The sequence below is a fragment of the Lethenteron reissneri genome, chromosome 51, assembly GCF_015708825.2.
Source record: "Lethenteron reissneri isolate LAM-NWPU_2019-01 chromosome 51, ASM1570882v1, whole genome shotgun sequence".
Taxonomy (NCBI): domain Eukaryota; kingdom Metazoa; phylum Chordata; class Hyperoartia; order Petromyzontiformes; family Petromyzontidae; genus Lethenteron; species Lethenteron reissneri.
This window is the reverse complement of record NC_083829.1, coordinates 2,145,583-2,164,265: the sequence shown is the minus strand read 5'-3', so window position 1 is coordinate 2,164,265 and position 18,683 is coordinate 2,145,583. Positions and strand designations below refer to the sequence as shown.

The following is an 18,683-nucleotide window of genomic DNA, read 5'->3' as shown; positions in this document are numbered from 1 at the left end:
GGCCTTGGCTGCACTGCTCGACCAAGGTGGTCACACTTTGCGAGGATGCTTGAGAATAGGATGCACGTGGAGCAAAAAAACACATGAAGCGAGAATTTGTGAAAAAAAATAATGGAAATCCGGAGAATGGGGGAAATGCTCCGCACGGCGCAAGGGGAGGATGAAGACGATGATCCGTCTGGACGGCCAATATCGAATATCGGACAGGATGGAAGCCGTCTCGGTTGAAAGAGGCAACAACGCATATAGAGAAGTGTTGTGGACCACTGCAAGGGGATATCGGTGAAAAGGAACAACCGTGTCATGCCCCAGTGGCTCAAAAGCCTAAGGGACAGGGAGAAGAATAATGCTGGCTTTATCCAGACGGAGGAAGGTGGCAACGTATTCCAGACAAGTTGTCCGAGACTCGCGGTGAGCTCAATTGTTGCGCCTGCTCGCGCTTTGAGACAACATCGAAAGGCAGCAGCAGGGCAAGCGGCAGACAAGGGCGGACGCTGTGACCGTGCGCGACCTCGAGGCGTGGACCCAGCCCAGCAGCAGGGAACGACGATCGCGGGGGCCTGTAGCCAAGGGCAAGTGCTGCCGTTCGCCGACCTCTGAACCCGGAGGTCACGCCGATGGATGGAAGAACTTCTTTGGCACGATGGGCAGCACTTTCTAGTTCTGTGCCGAGCCTGGCAGCATTGTACCGAGGCTCCAGCTCGTGTCTTTGGCAGGCAATGGTTGGTGGATCACGCAGAGTTTACTCCCAAGCCTCGCTTCTCTGTGAGTTGGCAGATGCCAGCAAATCGTTTCATGAGCCCATACGTGTTGACCGTTGAGTGTTATCCATTTATATTTGTGTTTTCGTGCTCTTGTAATGACATCTATTGGTTTGATTTGTCACGTGAGAAATGCCTCTCTATATATGCTGCCTATGATCGAATTTATTTCACGCACCTACTGTTTCGTCCGAACTACGAAGACAAGCAGGGCTAGATCGCACACTGTCTGGGAATACCACGTGTCAGGGGCTTTGGTTGGGAGGTGACTAAGGAGATGGCAGCACTGGACATTTGTGATAAAGAGCTTAACACCTCATCGGATTCCTCCAGTACAAATACATACAGGGTGACCCAAAAAAAACGGGCCCCAACTCTAATAGGCCCCGTGTGCACGTATTCGGATTCTGTTCCGATTCTCATTCAGTACGGCAATGGTTTAAATGTATGTATGTTCAACTTCTTTGGCACCATACATAGTCAACCGTGCTGATCGGCGGTGCGGGAGAAGGACAAAAAACGAAACACAAAAAGGCAGTTTTAAAGAAATCTCACTTTTGCAGAGATTTGAGTGCGATCTGTTCCCGTGGGTTCTCCCTCCAGGATCTCTGGTTAATAATTATAATCGGCCATCAGGGCACGGCGGTTTCTCATCCCTGCTTCAGGAATGCAAGCGTGAAGAGGGAAATGAAGGCGGGCACGACTTCAGGAAATAATGAAATAAATAAATGAACAACATCCATCATTACCTACCCTCGCCCGCTGTTATGCACGTTCAGACACGACTATTTGCCGCAGCGAAAGTGATGCCGCTGTTGAGCGTTAAAGTTGTCACACCTAATTGCTCTGAGCGTGCAATTTAAGTCACATGAAGTCATTTATTGCCATTGGAAACGCACGGGAAAATGTGTTTTAAAAAAAACATTACTATAAAATCGCACAATCTGTGCGATTTGCATCCAATTACTTAACCGTCACAAACAGTCATAACACAACCATCGAATCAGACTATTCGGCAGTTCGCTATGCCGCGTATAATTTTTTAAGGATAAACGTTTCGTTTTAATGGGCAGCGCATTACGCTGAGCGCGGGGAGGAATTTGCAGTGACAAGGTGAGTTCGGCGCTTTGCGCGGCGGAAATGTCACTGCTTGTTGAAGCTAAGCACACGGTATTGTCGCCGAGGTAGCTGCTGCTTACACTGAGCAACGTGAGCCCATTTCCCAGGACGAAAACGGCTGCTGTCAAAACGACGCTTTGAAAATCTGACCTAGATGTGAAATCTTGGATGATATGAAACATTAAACTTCTTTTTTGGGAGGGTCCGAAAATGTGGCTTCACAACAATCAGAATCTGAATATGTATTTATACTGCAGGAGGAATCGGATGAGCTATACTGGAGATCCTCTTTTTCACATATGTCCAGTAGTTCAATGATGTCCAGTCGTTATTCGCTGAGCCACTCTCTACACGAAGCATTGCTCTCGGACCGGAATTCTTCCGCATGGATATTTTACGGGTTGCAAATTACCGGAAGGTGGCACATGGTTAGAGGTAACCAGTGGATGTGGTGTGCGGGGTGTGATGCCCTGGTTACATTACTCTGCGAGAGGTCCGAGAATGGATGCTTTCTGCATCTCATAAGGTGATGCCGACAGGACAATCTTGATAATTAAACAAGGGTAGAGGTGCAGCCCAGCTCTAGAGAGCACCGCCTGAAAGGAATTCTTGGCCTACTCTTCCACGCCAGACCCCAATTCACCCCACCCCACGTGAACTGCCAATCAACTGCCGTTTACTCCCTCGTACCGCTGGGCGAACAGAGGCGGAGGATTTAATACATTTTCACCATTGTTTAAACTGCCACGCCAGCGGTTTAGAATCGCACCGGCAATTTCTTTATCACAAGTCCGGTGTGCTAACCATCGCACCACTATGCAGCCAAATTGGGATAAAATCGTGGACATAATGACAACTTTCCCGTATTCATACACGTCATATATATTTATGTTTGTTAAATGGCGGGAGGCCACGGGACATAAAGCACGGGCGGTTACTTGCCGCTCTGGAAACGTCTCCGAAGTCGATCTTGAGCTTCCCCATCGCTCGGATGATGGCGATGATGGACTGAATGGCGTTGCTGAACACGACCGCCGTGTACTGCTTGCACTCGTCCTCCGAGTAGCCGTCCTCGTGGATGATCCTGCGAGGAGGCGACAAGTCAGGAAATCGTCTCTCGCCAGGGGCGTCCGGGCCAGGCAGCGCAGCGGCAAATTGCGCTGGGGAATCGAGTCAGCCGCTCCTCGTGACAGCGGAAGGGGCGCAGAGCCCACGTGGAAAAACGGGCACAGAGCCCAGGCGGCAAATGGGCCACAGAGTCCACGTGGCAACGAGCGTGGGGCGCGCCGCTGCCACTGCGGTGGTGGCGGTGGCTCTTTGTGCCAATGCAGACGCGGTCAGCCGGCCCCGTGAGGCAGGCTGTGTGCCTACTCTACGATAGTTTGCACAGAGCAGGCCCAGGTGAATGGCTACAAGGGTTTATTCGTAAAAAAAACTTCGTAACTCTCGTAACCTTAAAACCTGCACTACTCTGCAAAGAATGTCTACGGAGCACACGCGCGCGTGGTGACCCCTACGCCTACGCCAAATCGCAAGCGCCCTAATCCCCACGTTGGTTGTGCACTTTAACAACGCACACAAACACAGAAGCCACGCGTGAGACGTGGCCTGTAAGCCGCCAGTGTTGTGCCACGGTGGCGAGATGTTAACTAGCTCGCCTGCTATACAGGAGGTCGTGGGTTCGATCCCGACCCTGGCGCCTGAATATTTGGAGTTTGCATGTTCTCTCTCCCCATGGTCACGATGGCTTTTCTCCAGGTCCTCTGGTGTTTCCCTCCACATTTAGAATCATGCGTCTAGAGTATTTGGCGGCTGTAAATGTCCACGTGATAAGCTACTTCGTTGAGCTATCATTTGTGGCCAGGTCGCTTCTGAAATAGTCACATAGCGCAGTGGGGGCCTTGCCTGGTAAAATAAAAAAAATAGTTGAAATCGTTGTCTAGGTTTGTTTCACGTAGGAAAACCGCATCGTAATCTTCTGCTGCCCAGCAACATATTATAACGTCAAAAACACAGATAAACCACGGTCGTCCGTGCCCCTTCAATGAAGGAGGAATAGCAAAAACTACACCAACTTGTTCTCCTTGAAGCCCTCCACACCTCAATATTGGCATTGAGCTCCTGGGCACATTGACCATCACACGCAAGACTGGAATGTCAAGAGGATGACGTGTTATAAAAACACAATTACACTTATAACTGGGGAATGGTGGCACAACGGTTAGCGTGCTGTGCTTAAGTACACAAGAGAACCGAGTTTGATTCCCGACCATGGCTAAGATCGGTGATATCCCAACTAGTCTTGGGTCACCCCATTCACCAACCCGCACTGACTGGCGTGGTGGAGTATGGTCAAGAAAACCCCCCTTATGACTGACATGGAGTCAGGAGTCCTCCATCCAGCAAGCTTTGTTACATGGAACATGATACAATCATTGCACACGGAACTATAATGAAATATGTATTCTCTTCTTTACGAATTCTTCATAAAGAATTCGAATGATATATGTGTCGTCGTTAACTTTTCTTATGCAGCATAATGTGGAGAGGATTACGATTAAAAGTTGCGTATGCTGCCACTTACTTCATCTGCTTGACTATGGTGCTCTTCCCCGACTCGCCAGCCCCTGCAAAGACAAACAAAATCACTTATTGAATGGCTTCGCAAAGATAACACCCGCAACCCTGGGGATTTACGCACAGAATGCACAAGAATGACGAGGGAGGTTTCAAATCATTCCACCGCACTCTTGCTCGCATGAAATAATTCTCACGAAGATTTGCATACAGCTGATACATAGACGGCATTTAAATGTTTAGCAATGTTTCGCCTTAAGCGTAATGTGATTTGTTTACACTGGAAAGCCTCGCTGGATCTTAAGACTTTCTTTTTAGGAGAGTCATGCCACATTGGGGATGTCTGGCCATGAATTCCATTTCATGAGAGTCTGGCTTCTTGTTGGAGGAAACAGAATAACCCTGCCCCCCCCCCCCTTAGAAAATTGAGCATTTGGAGGCGAGGGTTTGTGGGATCGCACGAATTTGCGAAACTCCCAAATCCACTGGGGTTGCGATGGAATACAGAAAGCAGATTGCATCCATCTGTGCGGATTTTTTTGTCACGGGTCATCCCCCCTCCCTCGATACACGCGTCAGTATGAAGGAAGGGGCAACACCGCCATGCCCCGGCTCTGTGACGTCGCTCGGTCAGGGCTCCGTGCCGAGTGGCATTCCACCAGCGGTGCACGACAGCTCCTCATGGGCCCTGCTGGTCCACATTCAGCACGACAAAACAACATCGCCCTTTGTTTCTTTTTTAGAATGTTTTCATCGCGTTGCTAACCGAGGCAACGTTCCACGTCGTGACATTTCAAATATCACCCTTTACAGGGTTCACAACTCTGTTGCCTTCTCGGGATTGTTGGCTAAACGATCAATTATTCACCATCCAACCGACCAACTGCAAAGAACATTTTATAGCGCATGGCGTTGTGCAATAGTCGGCTTGTGCCGCAGTTCGGCGTTCATTCCACTACCCGGACTTTTATATTTTCTGACGAGGCGTTGGATGATGGGCGGGCGGGCTCGCTGCATAATAAGCTAGGAATAAAATGTGCCTCGCCCAGAGGATAAATGCGTTCATTACCTTGCACTTGCTTGCAAGGACACTCTGTCCTTAGACACTGCAGGTGAGCGTTTACATTGGTACCAAGCTGTTGCATCCATTAAGTTGTTTTTCATTTTCGTCTCCAATTTGTTAAGCATTTGGAAAATTTTCCATCCACCGCATTGTATTACACGGAACGTCAACTGTTGAGTCGGAAACCTCCCAATAGAAAGTTTCTGTTTTTGTAAAAACAAATAATTTCTCCGAAGAGCCATCGGGCTATGCCAAGTATGCATAGCTTTCACCACTGGCATCATGCGGACATTAAGGGAGAGTACATTACAGTCCTGCTTCGGTGTAATGGCTCACGCGCTGGACGTGCAATCCACGCTGTGGAAGAAACGTGGGGCAAATTTGTTTTACTTCCCCCCCTGATTATTTCCCCGCCTCTGTCCACCAAGAAGTATCAATGGGTCCGCGAGGCGGTTATTAGGCAGGTCACGTGTGGTGGGATAAAGTGTGGGTACTTCCACCTCTTGCCAGATGTGTCTATCCAGCATGGTAAAATAGGTCCACTACCTCAAATATAACCTAAAATACCTATGTCCACCTCCATGTGGCGATGGCTCTTTTCAGCTCTCTCCGAGCTTGCATTTGCAAGCAAAATTCTTACATTGACATGCTAATATCTCACAATACAATGGCCACCCCAAAGCTTCGTTTCTGAGTTACATTCACTAACACAGCAACCGTTAACTGTGTTAGTTAATGGCGGCTTGCTCTTTGATTGGTGTAGACCTACTGCCGGGTATGGAGACCTCTCCCACATTAACGTTAGCTGCCCCGCCCATCTCTAAACCTTTATTAACAGCTCTTTGATTGGTGTAGACCTACTGCCGGGTATGGAGACCTCTCCCACATTAACGTTAGCTGCCCCGCCCATCTCTAGACCTTTATTAACAGGTCTTTGATTGGCGTAGACCTACTGCAGGTTATGAAGACCTCTCCCACATTAACGTTAGCTGCCCCGCCCATCTCTAAACATTTATAAACAGGTCTTTGATTGGCGTAGACCTACTGCAGGTTACGGAGACCTCTCCCACATTAACGTCAGCTGCCCCGCCAATCTATAAACAGCCTGCCTCAGCAGCTTTCCCCCTCTTTTGTCACCTGATGATGATTGCTTGTGTTGCGATCGAAACGTCATGTTGTTATTATTTTCAAAAAATGTCCTATCTACGTGGCTTTACCGAAAGACCCAAAGAATATGAGTTCCTGCAGACACGAAAGCTTTAAGTCAAGATTTAGGTCCAATACCCCTCCGGAGAAGGTCTCTGGAGCTCCCTCGAGCGGAGGCCCTTCCCACACGAGTGGCGTGAGCGAGCAAACAGCAGGGCTGCGCTTTTGCCTATTACGTTTCAATGTACCCTTGTTGGCACTTTAATGCGAGAAACCTGACTATGTGTTTTAAGTAACGTGAAATGAAACAGCAATTTATATGCAAGGATCCACGGTGTACTTCCTCGGCCATCGTCAAGGGGCACGGGCGGTGGGAGCCGGAATTAATGTATTCGTGTGAAGTTGCGTAACCACATCGGTGCTGGCCACCTTAGAAGGGGATTGTGTTCACAGCTCCAGGAATGCTAATCACGTGCGTGAGAGCCCCTCGCACATTTTCCAGCAAATGTCGAGAGTAAAACGCCCGTCCGTCACTTTAAAAGGCAACATTTTTAATCTCGCCCTAATCCTTACCAAGCTCCGCTGCGAACAATCGCTCGTTCTTAAGCGCTTGAACGGATAATTGTATTTATTGGAACGTTGTCAAGCACAAGTAACCAAATGTATCGTCCACCGTCTACTCTGCTGCACGCTGACGATAGCAACAACTTGGTGGAAGACAACAGTGCTTGTCCAAGGAATACTTGCTCCCTGTCATAGGAATGTGGAATTGCCACCACTGTCTCAGGCCTGTACATGGGAGATGAGGGAGGGCTTTTCCATGCTCATTAAGTCTGGCGAAGGTGGTTCACGAGAGCGCTGTGTTACCCATTCGTGCATCACGTCCACTGTGTGTATGTACGTTGAACTTCTTTCGCACCGTACGTAGCCAACCGTGATCGTCGGAGGTGCGGGGCAGACGGCTGTGATATATACACACTGTGGCGGACTGCTGTGATATATACACGATACTATGCAAGGAATTTCACACGGCTTTTTATACTCCTAAAATCACAACCAACCAAAACAATAAATATAATCCCTTTATAAGTCACGCACGCGGGGGTTAAACACGTGACAGTGGTAGAGCCCTTGGTTCACGGAGCAAAGCTTTCAATGTTTGGCCAATTCGTTTGCGGTAGAGTAATTAAATCAATAGATGTTCATAATCAGGTAAGTGCTATTTCAAAACAATAACTGCATACAAATGACGTACATTGTTGTTTCTTCTCGTTCTTCAAAAAGCATACCCACTAAACGCACATTCATCTTCATCTGCAATACTAATTACGGTGCCCTTTACCCAGGAAGGCCTCGCTGAGTCTCAGGACTATTTTTCAGGAGGGTCGTGCATTGGGAATATTTGTCCCCATTCTATGAAGGAGTGCTTGACTTGTGGGCATGAACCGAAATACCGGGTGAAATCTCCCGGATAAGAGGGAGTGACGCTTGAAGCTCCAACACAGACAGGTAAAAGCTAAACGTGCAATGCCATCCCCTCGTCACCTGGCAGGCAAAGCCCACAACACCTGGGATTGCCAGGCAGACACCCATCCAAGTCCTAACCAGGCCTAAATCCGTTTAGCTTCCGAGATCAAGGAGAATTTAAGGGTGGATTATTCGTCGGAAAAAAATCATAGAGACTGAACAGGGCCACTGTGATTGTTACTGTTGTGTTCACACTTAGACGCAGAAAGGAACACTTAAGCCCATTGGTAAAGACTGTACTCACACAGAGACGCTTTATTTTTAGGCTTTGAATGTCACTAATGATGCACTTCCACTCGCCTCAACGTGGACAATGAGCCCTATGTGATAAAACGGCCAACGCATCCTGTGGCGTGCGGATAAATAGTTCCAGCTCACAGGAAGTTTCTCAGCGTGAGGCGACAGCAAATCTACTCCAGGCGTCTATCCCACTCCTCCCACCGCCTCCACCACGACTGTCATCGTAAAACGCGTCCACACGGCTCGACGAAATAGCCATCTGCTCAGGTTCCACTTTGAAGTGAATTTCATTGGAAGCTTAAGCCGATGTCGTGCTTCGGAGTCGTTCGCACCTAATCCGTGGTCGTTAGGGAGGCTGGCTTTACCTCGTGACACTGTGGGTCCACACATCTTTGACATGTGTGTATGAGTGTAAATATATTCATGCAAATGACACAATGTCCTTGTCTGTTTACATACGAGGGCAACGATCACCCTGAATCACATTTCACTGTTTCTGGAACTCAAGCTTACGATGCAGTGTTTCTTTTTTCCTTAAAGTAATTCGTCCGAGTCAACTCTATCGACAGGAAATGTATTTTATTTAATATTCGATGTATGTTAATGAAGTATTTCCGAATTCTTCTGCGAAATTTGGTTGTTTTTGCCCTGATTTTTATTTGTGTTTTAGTTGTTCTCATTTCATATTTCGATCATTTCTACTTCATGAGATTGCTTTTATTGATTTTGGTGATCCAGGTCACCCCTTTCAAAATTAGACTTTCGTACTGGTCTCTTGAGTACTCACCTGGTTAAACTAAATAAACCTGAGCGTGAAAACGCCACATTCAGTGGCAGTTATTATCCCTTTAGATAGAGGCAGCAATTGCCTTAAGAAGAAACGCGACTTGTCAAGGACACTGGCAACATTGAATCACTGCAACAAATCGAGCCTCTAATGCAAAGTTCTTGAGTAACGTCACGGACAGAGCTAAATGGAAGCCAACGACCACCGCCGTCTTTGATAAATGACACGGGCATTGAACACCTCAAGCGTGAGCCGTTGCCTCAATCGTTACTCCGTTAACAAAAAAAAGAACGCGAAAAGCATTTGAAGAATTACAGACCCATTCGCTTCTGGCCACGTACCGTATATAAACAGTTGACGGAGATTGTAGAGCCGATTACTGGACACTTTGGAGGCCAATCGACCATGAAAGCTGGATTTTTATACGGAAATGTTTTTTTTCGAACATTGGCCACAAACGCAGGGTAGGATTTGCCACGCACTACAAATGGTACAGGCACAGGCCCAGGGATTGCTCGGTCGCGCCACTGCTGAGCCGAAGGGCCTCACACGGCACGAGAGGGAGCTCCAGAGAGCCCCACGAGAGAGAGTATTTTTGGCCTACTCTTCCGCACTGACCAGACGTCTTGGAAGAGGTGGGAGTACCCACACTTTACCCCCACCGCACGCGACACTGCCGATTGACCGACTGTGGTGCGCACAATTGTGCCGCCCGGGTGATTTTGTAGCTGGAGATTGCGCTTCACACTCTGGGGCGCCCTGCAGAAAAGTGGGGCATTTTAAATAACGCTTCGGAAAGCGTGGTTTTTGACACGAGCAGTTTCACGTTTGCGGACACGAATGTAAAACGTGGCTATCGAAACAGAGAGAGTGTCCGATACAAGAGCGTCGAAACGCTCTCAAAGATCACGACTTCATCGCGGCAAAGCCCACCGATGCCGCCGCGCCTCGCCAAGGCTCGCCGTCCCTTCCTCCGGCAGAACCGGCGCAGCTCCTGCACAGCGGACTTCTAAACGCTCCTCAGTGGGCATCTAGCAAATCCATAGGGGCGGTGTGCACCCGAGTGGCACAGCGTGGGGGGACACCGTGATGCTGGTTTTGTCCGTCGATCTCTCTGACCCTCTTCTCTCTGTTCCGAAGAAGGGCCGTCTGGAACGCTCCTCCAACTGATTTCTTTAAAATTTCTTTATGTGTTTAGTATGTTGTCCCCCCCCCCGCCCCGCACCTCTGATTAGCACGGTTGCCTACGTACGGTGCGAAATAAGTTTAACATACGTGCATATTGCCCAAAAACTGCAATCATTCTTCAGCTGTAATATCCAGGGGGCCACATAATACATTTACCCTGTGCCGACGGGACACATGCTGTCACACATCGCACGAACAGACGCCGCTAATCTGCACCACTTGTCCAGGTTTTCTCATCTCTCTCGTGGGTTATCTCACTTTCATCTCGCTAAATCGGTGTAATCTCTTGTCTACGACTCTCTTTTTATCATCTATCGATCCTTCATCTCGCTGCAATAATCTGTTTCTCTTTATGTCATCGGCGAGCCCCCCGTGTATATCCCAAGGGGGCCATATCTCGGGCGGGTCACTCTAACAGTCTTGGCAGGCCTCATCTGGCCCCAGGCCGCATGGTGAAGAAGAACCCTGGCCTGTGACGTACATAAATGCAGTATTGCTGTGTACGGACGGCGGTGTTGATAACGAAATGCTGAGAGGGTGTTTTTTTTTTTGGTCTGTGCTTTTCGCACCACCGCCAATGCAATCCCACACCTCTTTCGTTGAAGTACTTTGTGAAGTGTTCACATGTCTGTCTTTAATAAAAAAAAAAAACTCAACTTTTCAGGTCGCAAAAGGCCGACTAAAAATGTGACGTAAACGCCCCACGTTAAACACTTCAGCCGCACATTATTCAGCATTGCCTTGTGCGCCTGCAAAGTCTCATCATGTTGACGGAGTGCTCTTAACCAAATAACAGCTTCTATACCTGCGGTGTCTGTTGAGCACATCTGACTCTCTCTTGGTGAGACCCAGAAGAACTAAACTTTTTTCAGCGTTCGTTTGTCGAAACAAATTCTTCTGGTTGATGTAGTAAGTCACAACGGCGAATAGGCGGTCAAACCACACCCACCCCCCCAAAATGAAACGCGTGTTTATGCGGAGAAACAGAGCGGAAGATGATTTATTTATTTTGTTACCTTATTATTGCTGCGTCAACATTTCCTTGAGCTCACATTGTGTACTAAAATTAGTCTGGCAACTGTAGCGCTTTCCTGCGCTACAACTAAACCATGCAAAAATAAAATAAATGTGATGCTTGTAGTTTGTATACACACATACACACTCTACAATATACACAATCTTCCCAAGGATGCCACCACACATTAGTCGAGCTGAAACGTCAAAAGTGAATGACGCCACTACCTCTCAAAAGTCGCTAACAAGAAACGCGTCGGCCAATTCAAGACACCGAAAGCCAAACCCTTAAAACACAGACGTTAAAGAATTTCAGCCGGCGTGCATATTTTTTGTTACAATTTTGCTTTGCGTAGCCGATGTGAGCTCGCCTGTGATGAATCACGCGTTTAATTGTCCACTCTGCTGGTTGCTACGGAGTGCCGGGTGCAATTTTTATGATTACAATGACGGTAAGAGAAGGAATTGGACCCCAGGCCCCCACGTGCATGGTTAGAGTACGAAGAACGCCTCCAATTTAGATTTGGGGCTGACTCGCGACTGATAAATGGAGCCGCGATGTTGAGACGTGGAGGGTTGTTTCTGATCGCTAATGCAGCAGATACCGAAAACTGCCCTTCTGAAGGGCTCTTTTTGAAATTCAGTTTTGCCGTTTCACACCTCGCCCCTCCCCCCCGGTGCTCAGCTGTTGTGGAGTCCGCCCACTCCTCCGGAGGACAGAACACAACTCATCGTCTCCGAACTCTGTTATTTGTATCGTTGCTGGCCATTGTAGCCGAACAGCAGCCCACCGCCCCACTGCCTCGCATGGGAGTAGAGGGGACAGGGCAGACCGGCTACATTTACAAACAAATGAGTAATATTTTTTTTTACTTTTTTTTAAAAACACGCCTTAATGAAATGTACCCTACTAGTAGTAATGGAAGAACTCCACGACTCCAGGAAGAGGCCCCGAAGCTTGCCATAACGTAAGGGGCCGTGGTGATTTACAGCCAACGTCAGTTGAGCGTGGACAATTAGACCCAAGCCGAAACATAACATGTAAAAAAGAATGTTTAAAAATATGTTTTTTTTATGATAGAATATAGTATTGTCATCAGTATGACATAAGTATACCAAGTTTGCAGTCGATACCACTTGGGAAGTGGGTTAAAATTGAGTTACAAGATTTGAGGATACAACAACAGACATAATGAGTTAATAAAACGCGTGTAATAACAAAACGAGAGAGCACTTCCACTCCATTCTTCACAACACACGCGTGGCATTATTCCAGGGCTTGCCCCTTTACTCCAAAGGTATCCGTGGCTGTCGTGTCCCACATTGTCGTCCGGAGTGTTCATATTCACGGTCGCGTCACTTGCAGTGCTCAAAACACCGAGTCCACGCGGTTCCACGCACTCCAACCCACGTGGGTCAGTGCTCTCCACTGCCCACCGCCAAGAGCCAGTGGTGGAAATGTCGCATTCTTATGGTCGGGTCAACATCAAAAAATTATAGGGCGACCCACTGTTGACCCCACCGTGAAGTGATATCTCATTTTATACACCCTGGAAAGATGATGGGCTGAGTCAACCCCTCCCCAGAATGGATTTGAACTCTCAAAATTCAAAGTTGTGAATTTACTCACGACTGCTGAGCCACCAGGCCTGATTAATCGTAACGAGGGCAAATGATTGAAGGTGTTTTGAAGTCACAGCCAATGCTCTTTCATGGCCACTGGCTTTTATAATGCCGCCAACCAACCTCGTGGTGCACAAAAAGAATCACTCGCCACCGATAAAACTCAAACCGCATGGGACTACGCCAAAAACAACTACACAGTACCGCTATATATACACACACATTCACAGAGGCCATATGTTTCATATATATTGGATAAAAAACCCATAACTACCTAAATATGTTTTATTGCGCTTAAGTACAGTACGGCCGTTGCATATTGTAAATACGTTGCACATGTGTTCCAGTGAATGTTTGCAATGGGAGAGTTATATACATGGGTCCAGATATGGTATAAAATGCGCATATTATCTGGACCCGTTCTGGGCCTCTCCTAGGTCAACTCAGCCCTAGTGCCGTGTGCAAACATGGCCACTCGGGAGACAAAGGCGGCCAGGCGTGGTGCTAGCCACCCAGGCCATGCTGGCCTGTACTAACAGCACTTGCCCCAACAGTCTGTCAAGGCTATATGGGGGATCTGTGTCTTTGTTGTAGAATAGCCACCTCAATTGCAGATCAAACTCAGGCATGCTTCTCAGTCAACCGATATGTTTATACTGGTAGGAACCCACTGGTTGCACCAGCCCACAGGGGATTATTGTGTCCGTCCGTCGTGCAGGGAGGGGCTGGGTAGGGATGGAGGGGCTGGGTGGGGTGGGGAGGGGAGGGTGGGGAGGGTGGGGAGAGGCTGGGTGGGGTGGGAAGGGGAGGGTGGGGAGGGTGGGGAGGGGCTGGGTGGGGTGGGGAGGGGAGGGTGGGGAGGGTGGGGCTGGGTGGGGAGGGGCTGGTCACCCCGTGGTGCCCTTATAAAACTCAACGTTTAACCTACTCACGCCGGCTTGTGCCCGCCCTCACAGTCGGGCATATTTGCGGAATACACCACGCCGCCATTGACCCTGGCCATTGACCGAGCAACCCAACGTTCCTACCAGCTCCCTCCGCAGGAATGTGTTTTTAAATAATGTGCAGTTCACCATTATAAAGTTCAACACCATATCTCGGTACAAACCAATTCTTGCCAACCAAACACAGACGCCGATTCCGGGATCGTTTGGGTCAAAACCCAGACAGGTGGCAACGATATCTACAGCAGCTGTTGCCAAGCTTGGCCTGAAATTCAATCTTGGATTGCTCTGTCCACGTGCAAGCTCCTGGCCCGACCACTACAACTGTACCCGTCCATAGAAATCAACTACTCTCGGAACAGACTGCATATACCTATATATATAGCTGTAGATAAGGAGATTCAACATCACATCTCCCGCCATGATTCAGGGTCACGATTCGATTCGAGAACAAAAAATATTTAGTCTTGTTTCACCATTTCATTTGCATTGTTTATTCAGTTATCCTAAATATATCACCATGCAGGTAATAATAATAATTCACAGTCCTTTGTCAATCCACAGCTGGATGAAGGCCTCCCCGTGCCGTTATGTCATGGGAGTTGTTTGACCATAAATCACCAGGCTGGTGAGTTCAAATATCACAGACCACTGATGTTAGCCATGGGCAGGGAATCAAACATAGGTGGCCAGCTTCATAGCACAATGCACACACCACTGCACCACCACCCCTGACCCCCTTGCATTAACGTATAATTTGCATGCGTCATTATGCGCATTCTCGTGCGCACAAATGGAGGCGTGCAACGAATTTACGTGAATAAGAGTGGGCTTGGCAGCATACGTCGCGAGAACAGGCGATTAACGGCGACTCACGACGGAGCGGCAGGAAAAGGAGGGAACGTGCCCAAGAGGAAGTCCGATGCAGGGACGGAGGCACGGGGTCAGGTTAGGTGCAGGTGGCAGGTGGATTGTTGTATCACAGGACCGCGGGTGATGGGGGAGACATACAGAAGATCGCGATCGTTTAATGTTCACACATCTAATCGTGCGTAGCTTTGTATTCCGTAACGTGTACACACTACCGTGCCGCCGAGAGCATTTTGGGAGGTTGCCCGAGCAATTGCATGGAAACTTTGGAGAGGGCAGATGGAAGATTATATTTTTTTCCAGGTGCAACAACATACCAAGCACGCAGTTGGGGGCCGGCAGAATCGTCGGCTTTGCAGAGCGGATTGCCAGGAACACAAAAGCGGTGAAGAGAGATCTCGAGAGGAAGCCGGCACGCGAGGTGGTGCGAAGAAAGGTCACCGCGGCCTCACGCAAAAAAACAAAACTGGTCAATGAGCAAATGCGATTCTAATAGAATTAATAATAATAATAACAATCAAATACAACGTCACCGAAGGGAACGCCACGGGCACTGCTTGTTTGCTCGCGCAGTGACTCGCGCGCACATTTCGTGTCAAGGGTACCACAATCTGTTGCTGACGCTCGTGCCTTTGTGAATGTTGGTTTTGTTATTGTTGTTGTTGACGCCCGTGCCTTTGTGAATGTTGGTTTTGTTGTTGTTGTTGTTGACGAGCCGAGTGCGGGCTCCCAGCAGCGGACGGCAATTTAGCGCCGGACGCAAACGGGACGACTGCAACGGTCTCGACCGATTCGGGGACTGCTGCGTGATGAGAGGGGGTAATGGGAGGGACTGCTGCGTGATGAGAGGGGGAGAAACACTGCCGAGATTGAGAAGGAGCGCGTGCGTAGGGGCAAGATGGATTATTGTGCAACAAGACCGCGTGAGATGGTGGCGGTTTGTGGGAGGCTTTCACCGAGCAGTGGGTACATCATGGTAGGTACGAATGATGATGATGGTGGGGATGCAGCCTTATTGCTGTCTGGAGCCCACTTAGCTACAGGAATTTAAACCTTGCGAAGGAAAAGCGACGAAGCTATCTGCGCAGCAAAATCCCAGTCGAGTCCGGCACCAAACACACAACGCTCGCCAAAGTCGTGAGCCCCATTGTCGCCGTCGGGTCAAAGTGCACTCGTCGCACTCCCCGGCTTACGCTCGTGGAGGAGGCTCGTCAGAGCCATTTGGCCACCCACGTCAGCGCGCGCACTACCCATTTAAGGGTGGGAAATGATGGAAAGGAAAATCGCAGTTTTCAAGTGCAACGTGCCAATTACGCAAGATGGGGGAGGGATGGCGGAGAGGCGGGGGGTACCTTGTGTCCTGCTACTGCTCTGTAATTGAGGGCCCGTTGCCCGTCATCGCGCTTACTGACTGCACGAGTTCAATACTGAAGCTCACATATGTAGAATCACGTGCGTAAGTCGATGTTTTTCCATCTGTGTTTGTTCTCTGTAATCGGTTGTTCGTGTGCCAATCGGGACACTCGAGGCCGCTACATTCAGCGTGACTGCGTCCACAGATTAATTGATTATAGAATTGCCCCGCAAGCTTTAATTGTGACGAAAAAAATCGAATCGTCGAGGCGTTCATGCGTTGCGCCCTTTGTCAAAAAAGGAAGAGACAAAATGTGTTGAGCAAATGGTTAAATGAAGCGGTACAAGATTTGAAAACACTGACGTTGACGAACACGGCTTCCGGCAAACAGACGTGGAGTGAATAGGAGTTGGAAAGCGATTCGGCCAAGTATAAATATAAAAAATATTTTATATTTTTTTGTTTACATTTTAGGGAACTCAGCGGCCACTCGTGGCTGCAGGGGTCACGTGAACCCGTTACAGACATCTACAAATTAAAAAAAAACATCGATCCTCATGGCCGTAATTCTGCCCTTGCATCGCGAGCTGAAGGATCGATATTGCTGATAATGGGCACCCCATGCTCCCCGACTAATGATTTTTAATACGCATGCCCCGTTCACATTGATCAGCACCTCACGCGTGATGGGGTAAAGCGTGAGTGTCTCCGCGTGTTCCGAGGCATCTGACCAGTGTGGGAGCGTAATATTGACGATAGCAGCTGTCTCGGGCTCTGTCTTGCGGAGGCCATTCATCCTGCAGTGGCGTGAGCAAGCCATTGCAGGGCTGCACCATTGCCTTTACGTTATCTTTTTTGTCATGACAATAATCCGCGCGTGACAAAATGATAAAAAAACATGTTTTCCGTCGTCGCTAAAGTAACTGGGATAATGCGCTGCGTTCGGAGGTGCACATAACGCACAATGTGATTAAAACTTGCACTCTCCTCAAGTGTTACTTTCAGTAAAAGGGTTAAACGTCACGAGACACTTTAAACTTTCTGCTCTTGCTCCAATTATCTGCGCTCATCCAGCCAAGACTAATGTCCAGTTCGCTGTGCGGGGAGGACGGAAGGACGCGGAGAGGGGGAAGCGGAGCAGGAGCAGCAGGAGGAGGTGGGATGGAGATGGGTTATCGTGACAACCTGCCGAGCAATTGCAAGCAAAGGACTCTCTCTCTTTCTCTCTGCTCGTTGTGCTAATTTAAAACAATAATACCCGCCGAATTCATAATATATTTCACAAGTAATTTTTTTACGCGCACGCGATAACACCGCAACACCCGCACCAGCTTCCCTACAAACTCCCGTTTCGCATCTTTAATTTAGAAACCACCGACTGTCGTTCGGAGCCTCGTGCGCCCGATCAACGTGGGCATGCCGCGTGTGCCGCGCACGTGACGTGCGTCGTGCCCCTTGGGGGGGGGGGGGGGCTCCCTGTTGCCGAGGCGAGACCGAATCGCCGCGACACGAGGAGTCAATGACCGAGGCTGCGTAGTTCTTGGACGCGCCGCACGAAGGTGCACCGCTCGCTCCGCCCGCAGCAAAAATTTGATCTCAAGAAGTGCTTCCTCGTCTCGTCGAGCGGAGGTTGTGGGCGCCGATTTGGCGGATCGCAGTTAACTGCACAGGCACCGCTGATCTGTTCGTTTCACTCCTCGACGTTGCGCGAGGGAGCACAGATAACCACTGCCGGCATACCTTGAGGTCATCGCCCAGGGGTTAGGTAAAGGCGCAGCCCTGCAAATGCTCGCTCCACGCCACTGCTGGTGTACTGGCCTCCACTAGAGGGAGCTCGAGGGAGCCCCCTCTAGAGTGTATTTGGCCCGCTCTTCAACGCCGGATCAGATATCTCGGCAGAGGTGGCAGTGCCCACACTTTACCTCCCAACACGCGCCCTGCCGAAAAGCCTCCGTGGCAGTGGCAATTGAGACTAATCGGGCAAATGCGGTGAAATATCGGCGAATTAGCAGCCCTCATTCACACCGTAAACCAGTGCGGGATTAAGCTAGTGCGGGGCCTGTAGCATATGTTATTAAGGGGCCCTAAATAAAACACATAAATATTAAAAAAACAAAATTTTTACTTGCATAGTAAAGTAATTCTATTTTTTCATTTGCTATACAGCCAGATAATGACAAATCACTAACCTTAAACACTCATTCTAGATTTGAAGTTTTCGTAACTGCAAGGATCCATACTCTTTGGTTTTCTCGGTAAAGCCACATAGGTAAAAAACTAATAAAAATAAATAAAAATTAAAACAACTAAATTAGTATAGTACTATAGTAATAGAGCAAGTGCAGAATCACTAAACCGGAATTGATAGCTTGAAATCATTTAGCGCGGGGCCCTCGAAAGTGCGGGGCCCGTAGCAGCATATGTAGCTACTCTTGCTACTGGGCTAATCCGGCACTGCCGTAAACAACGT

General features: G+C 48.8%; 1 protein-coding gene across 1 annotated transcript in view; it reads right to left on the bottom strand.

The window, feature by feature from the left end:
- The window catches only part of LOC133355645 (guanine nucleotide-binding protein G(i) subunit alpha-1), a 71,570-nt gene that overhangs the window by 22,381 nt on the left and 30,506 nt on the right, over nt 1–18,683 (bottom strand). Inside the window, exons 2-3 of the mRNA XM_061573012.1 lie at nt 4,465–4,507; nt 2,823–2,964 (exon numbers count right to left, since the gene is read on the bottom strand). Coding sequence (XP_061428996.1) covers nt 2,823–2,964; nt 4,465–4,507 — 185 coding nt within the window. The remainder of the gene's footprint in view (nt 1–2,822; nt 2,965–4,464; nt 4,508–18,683) is intronic.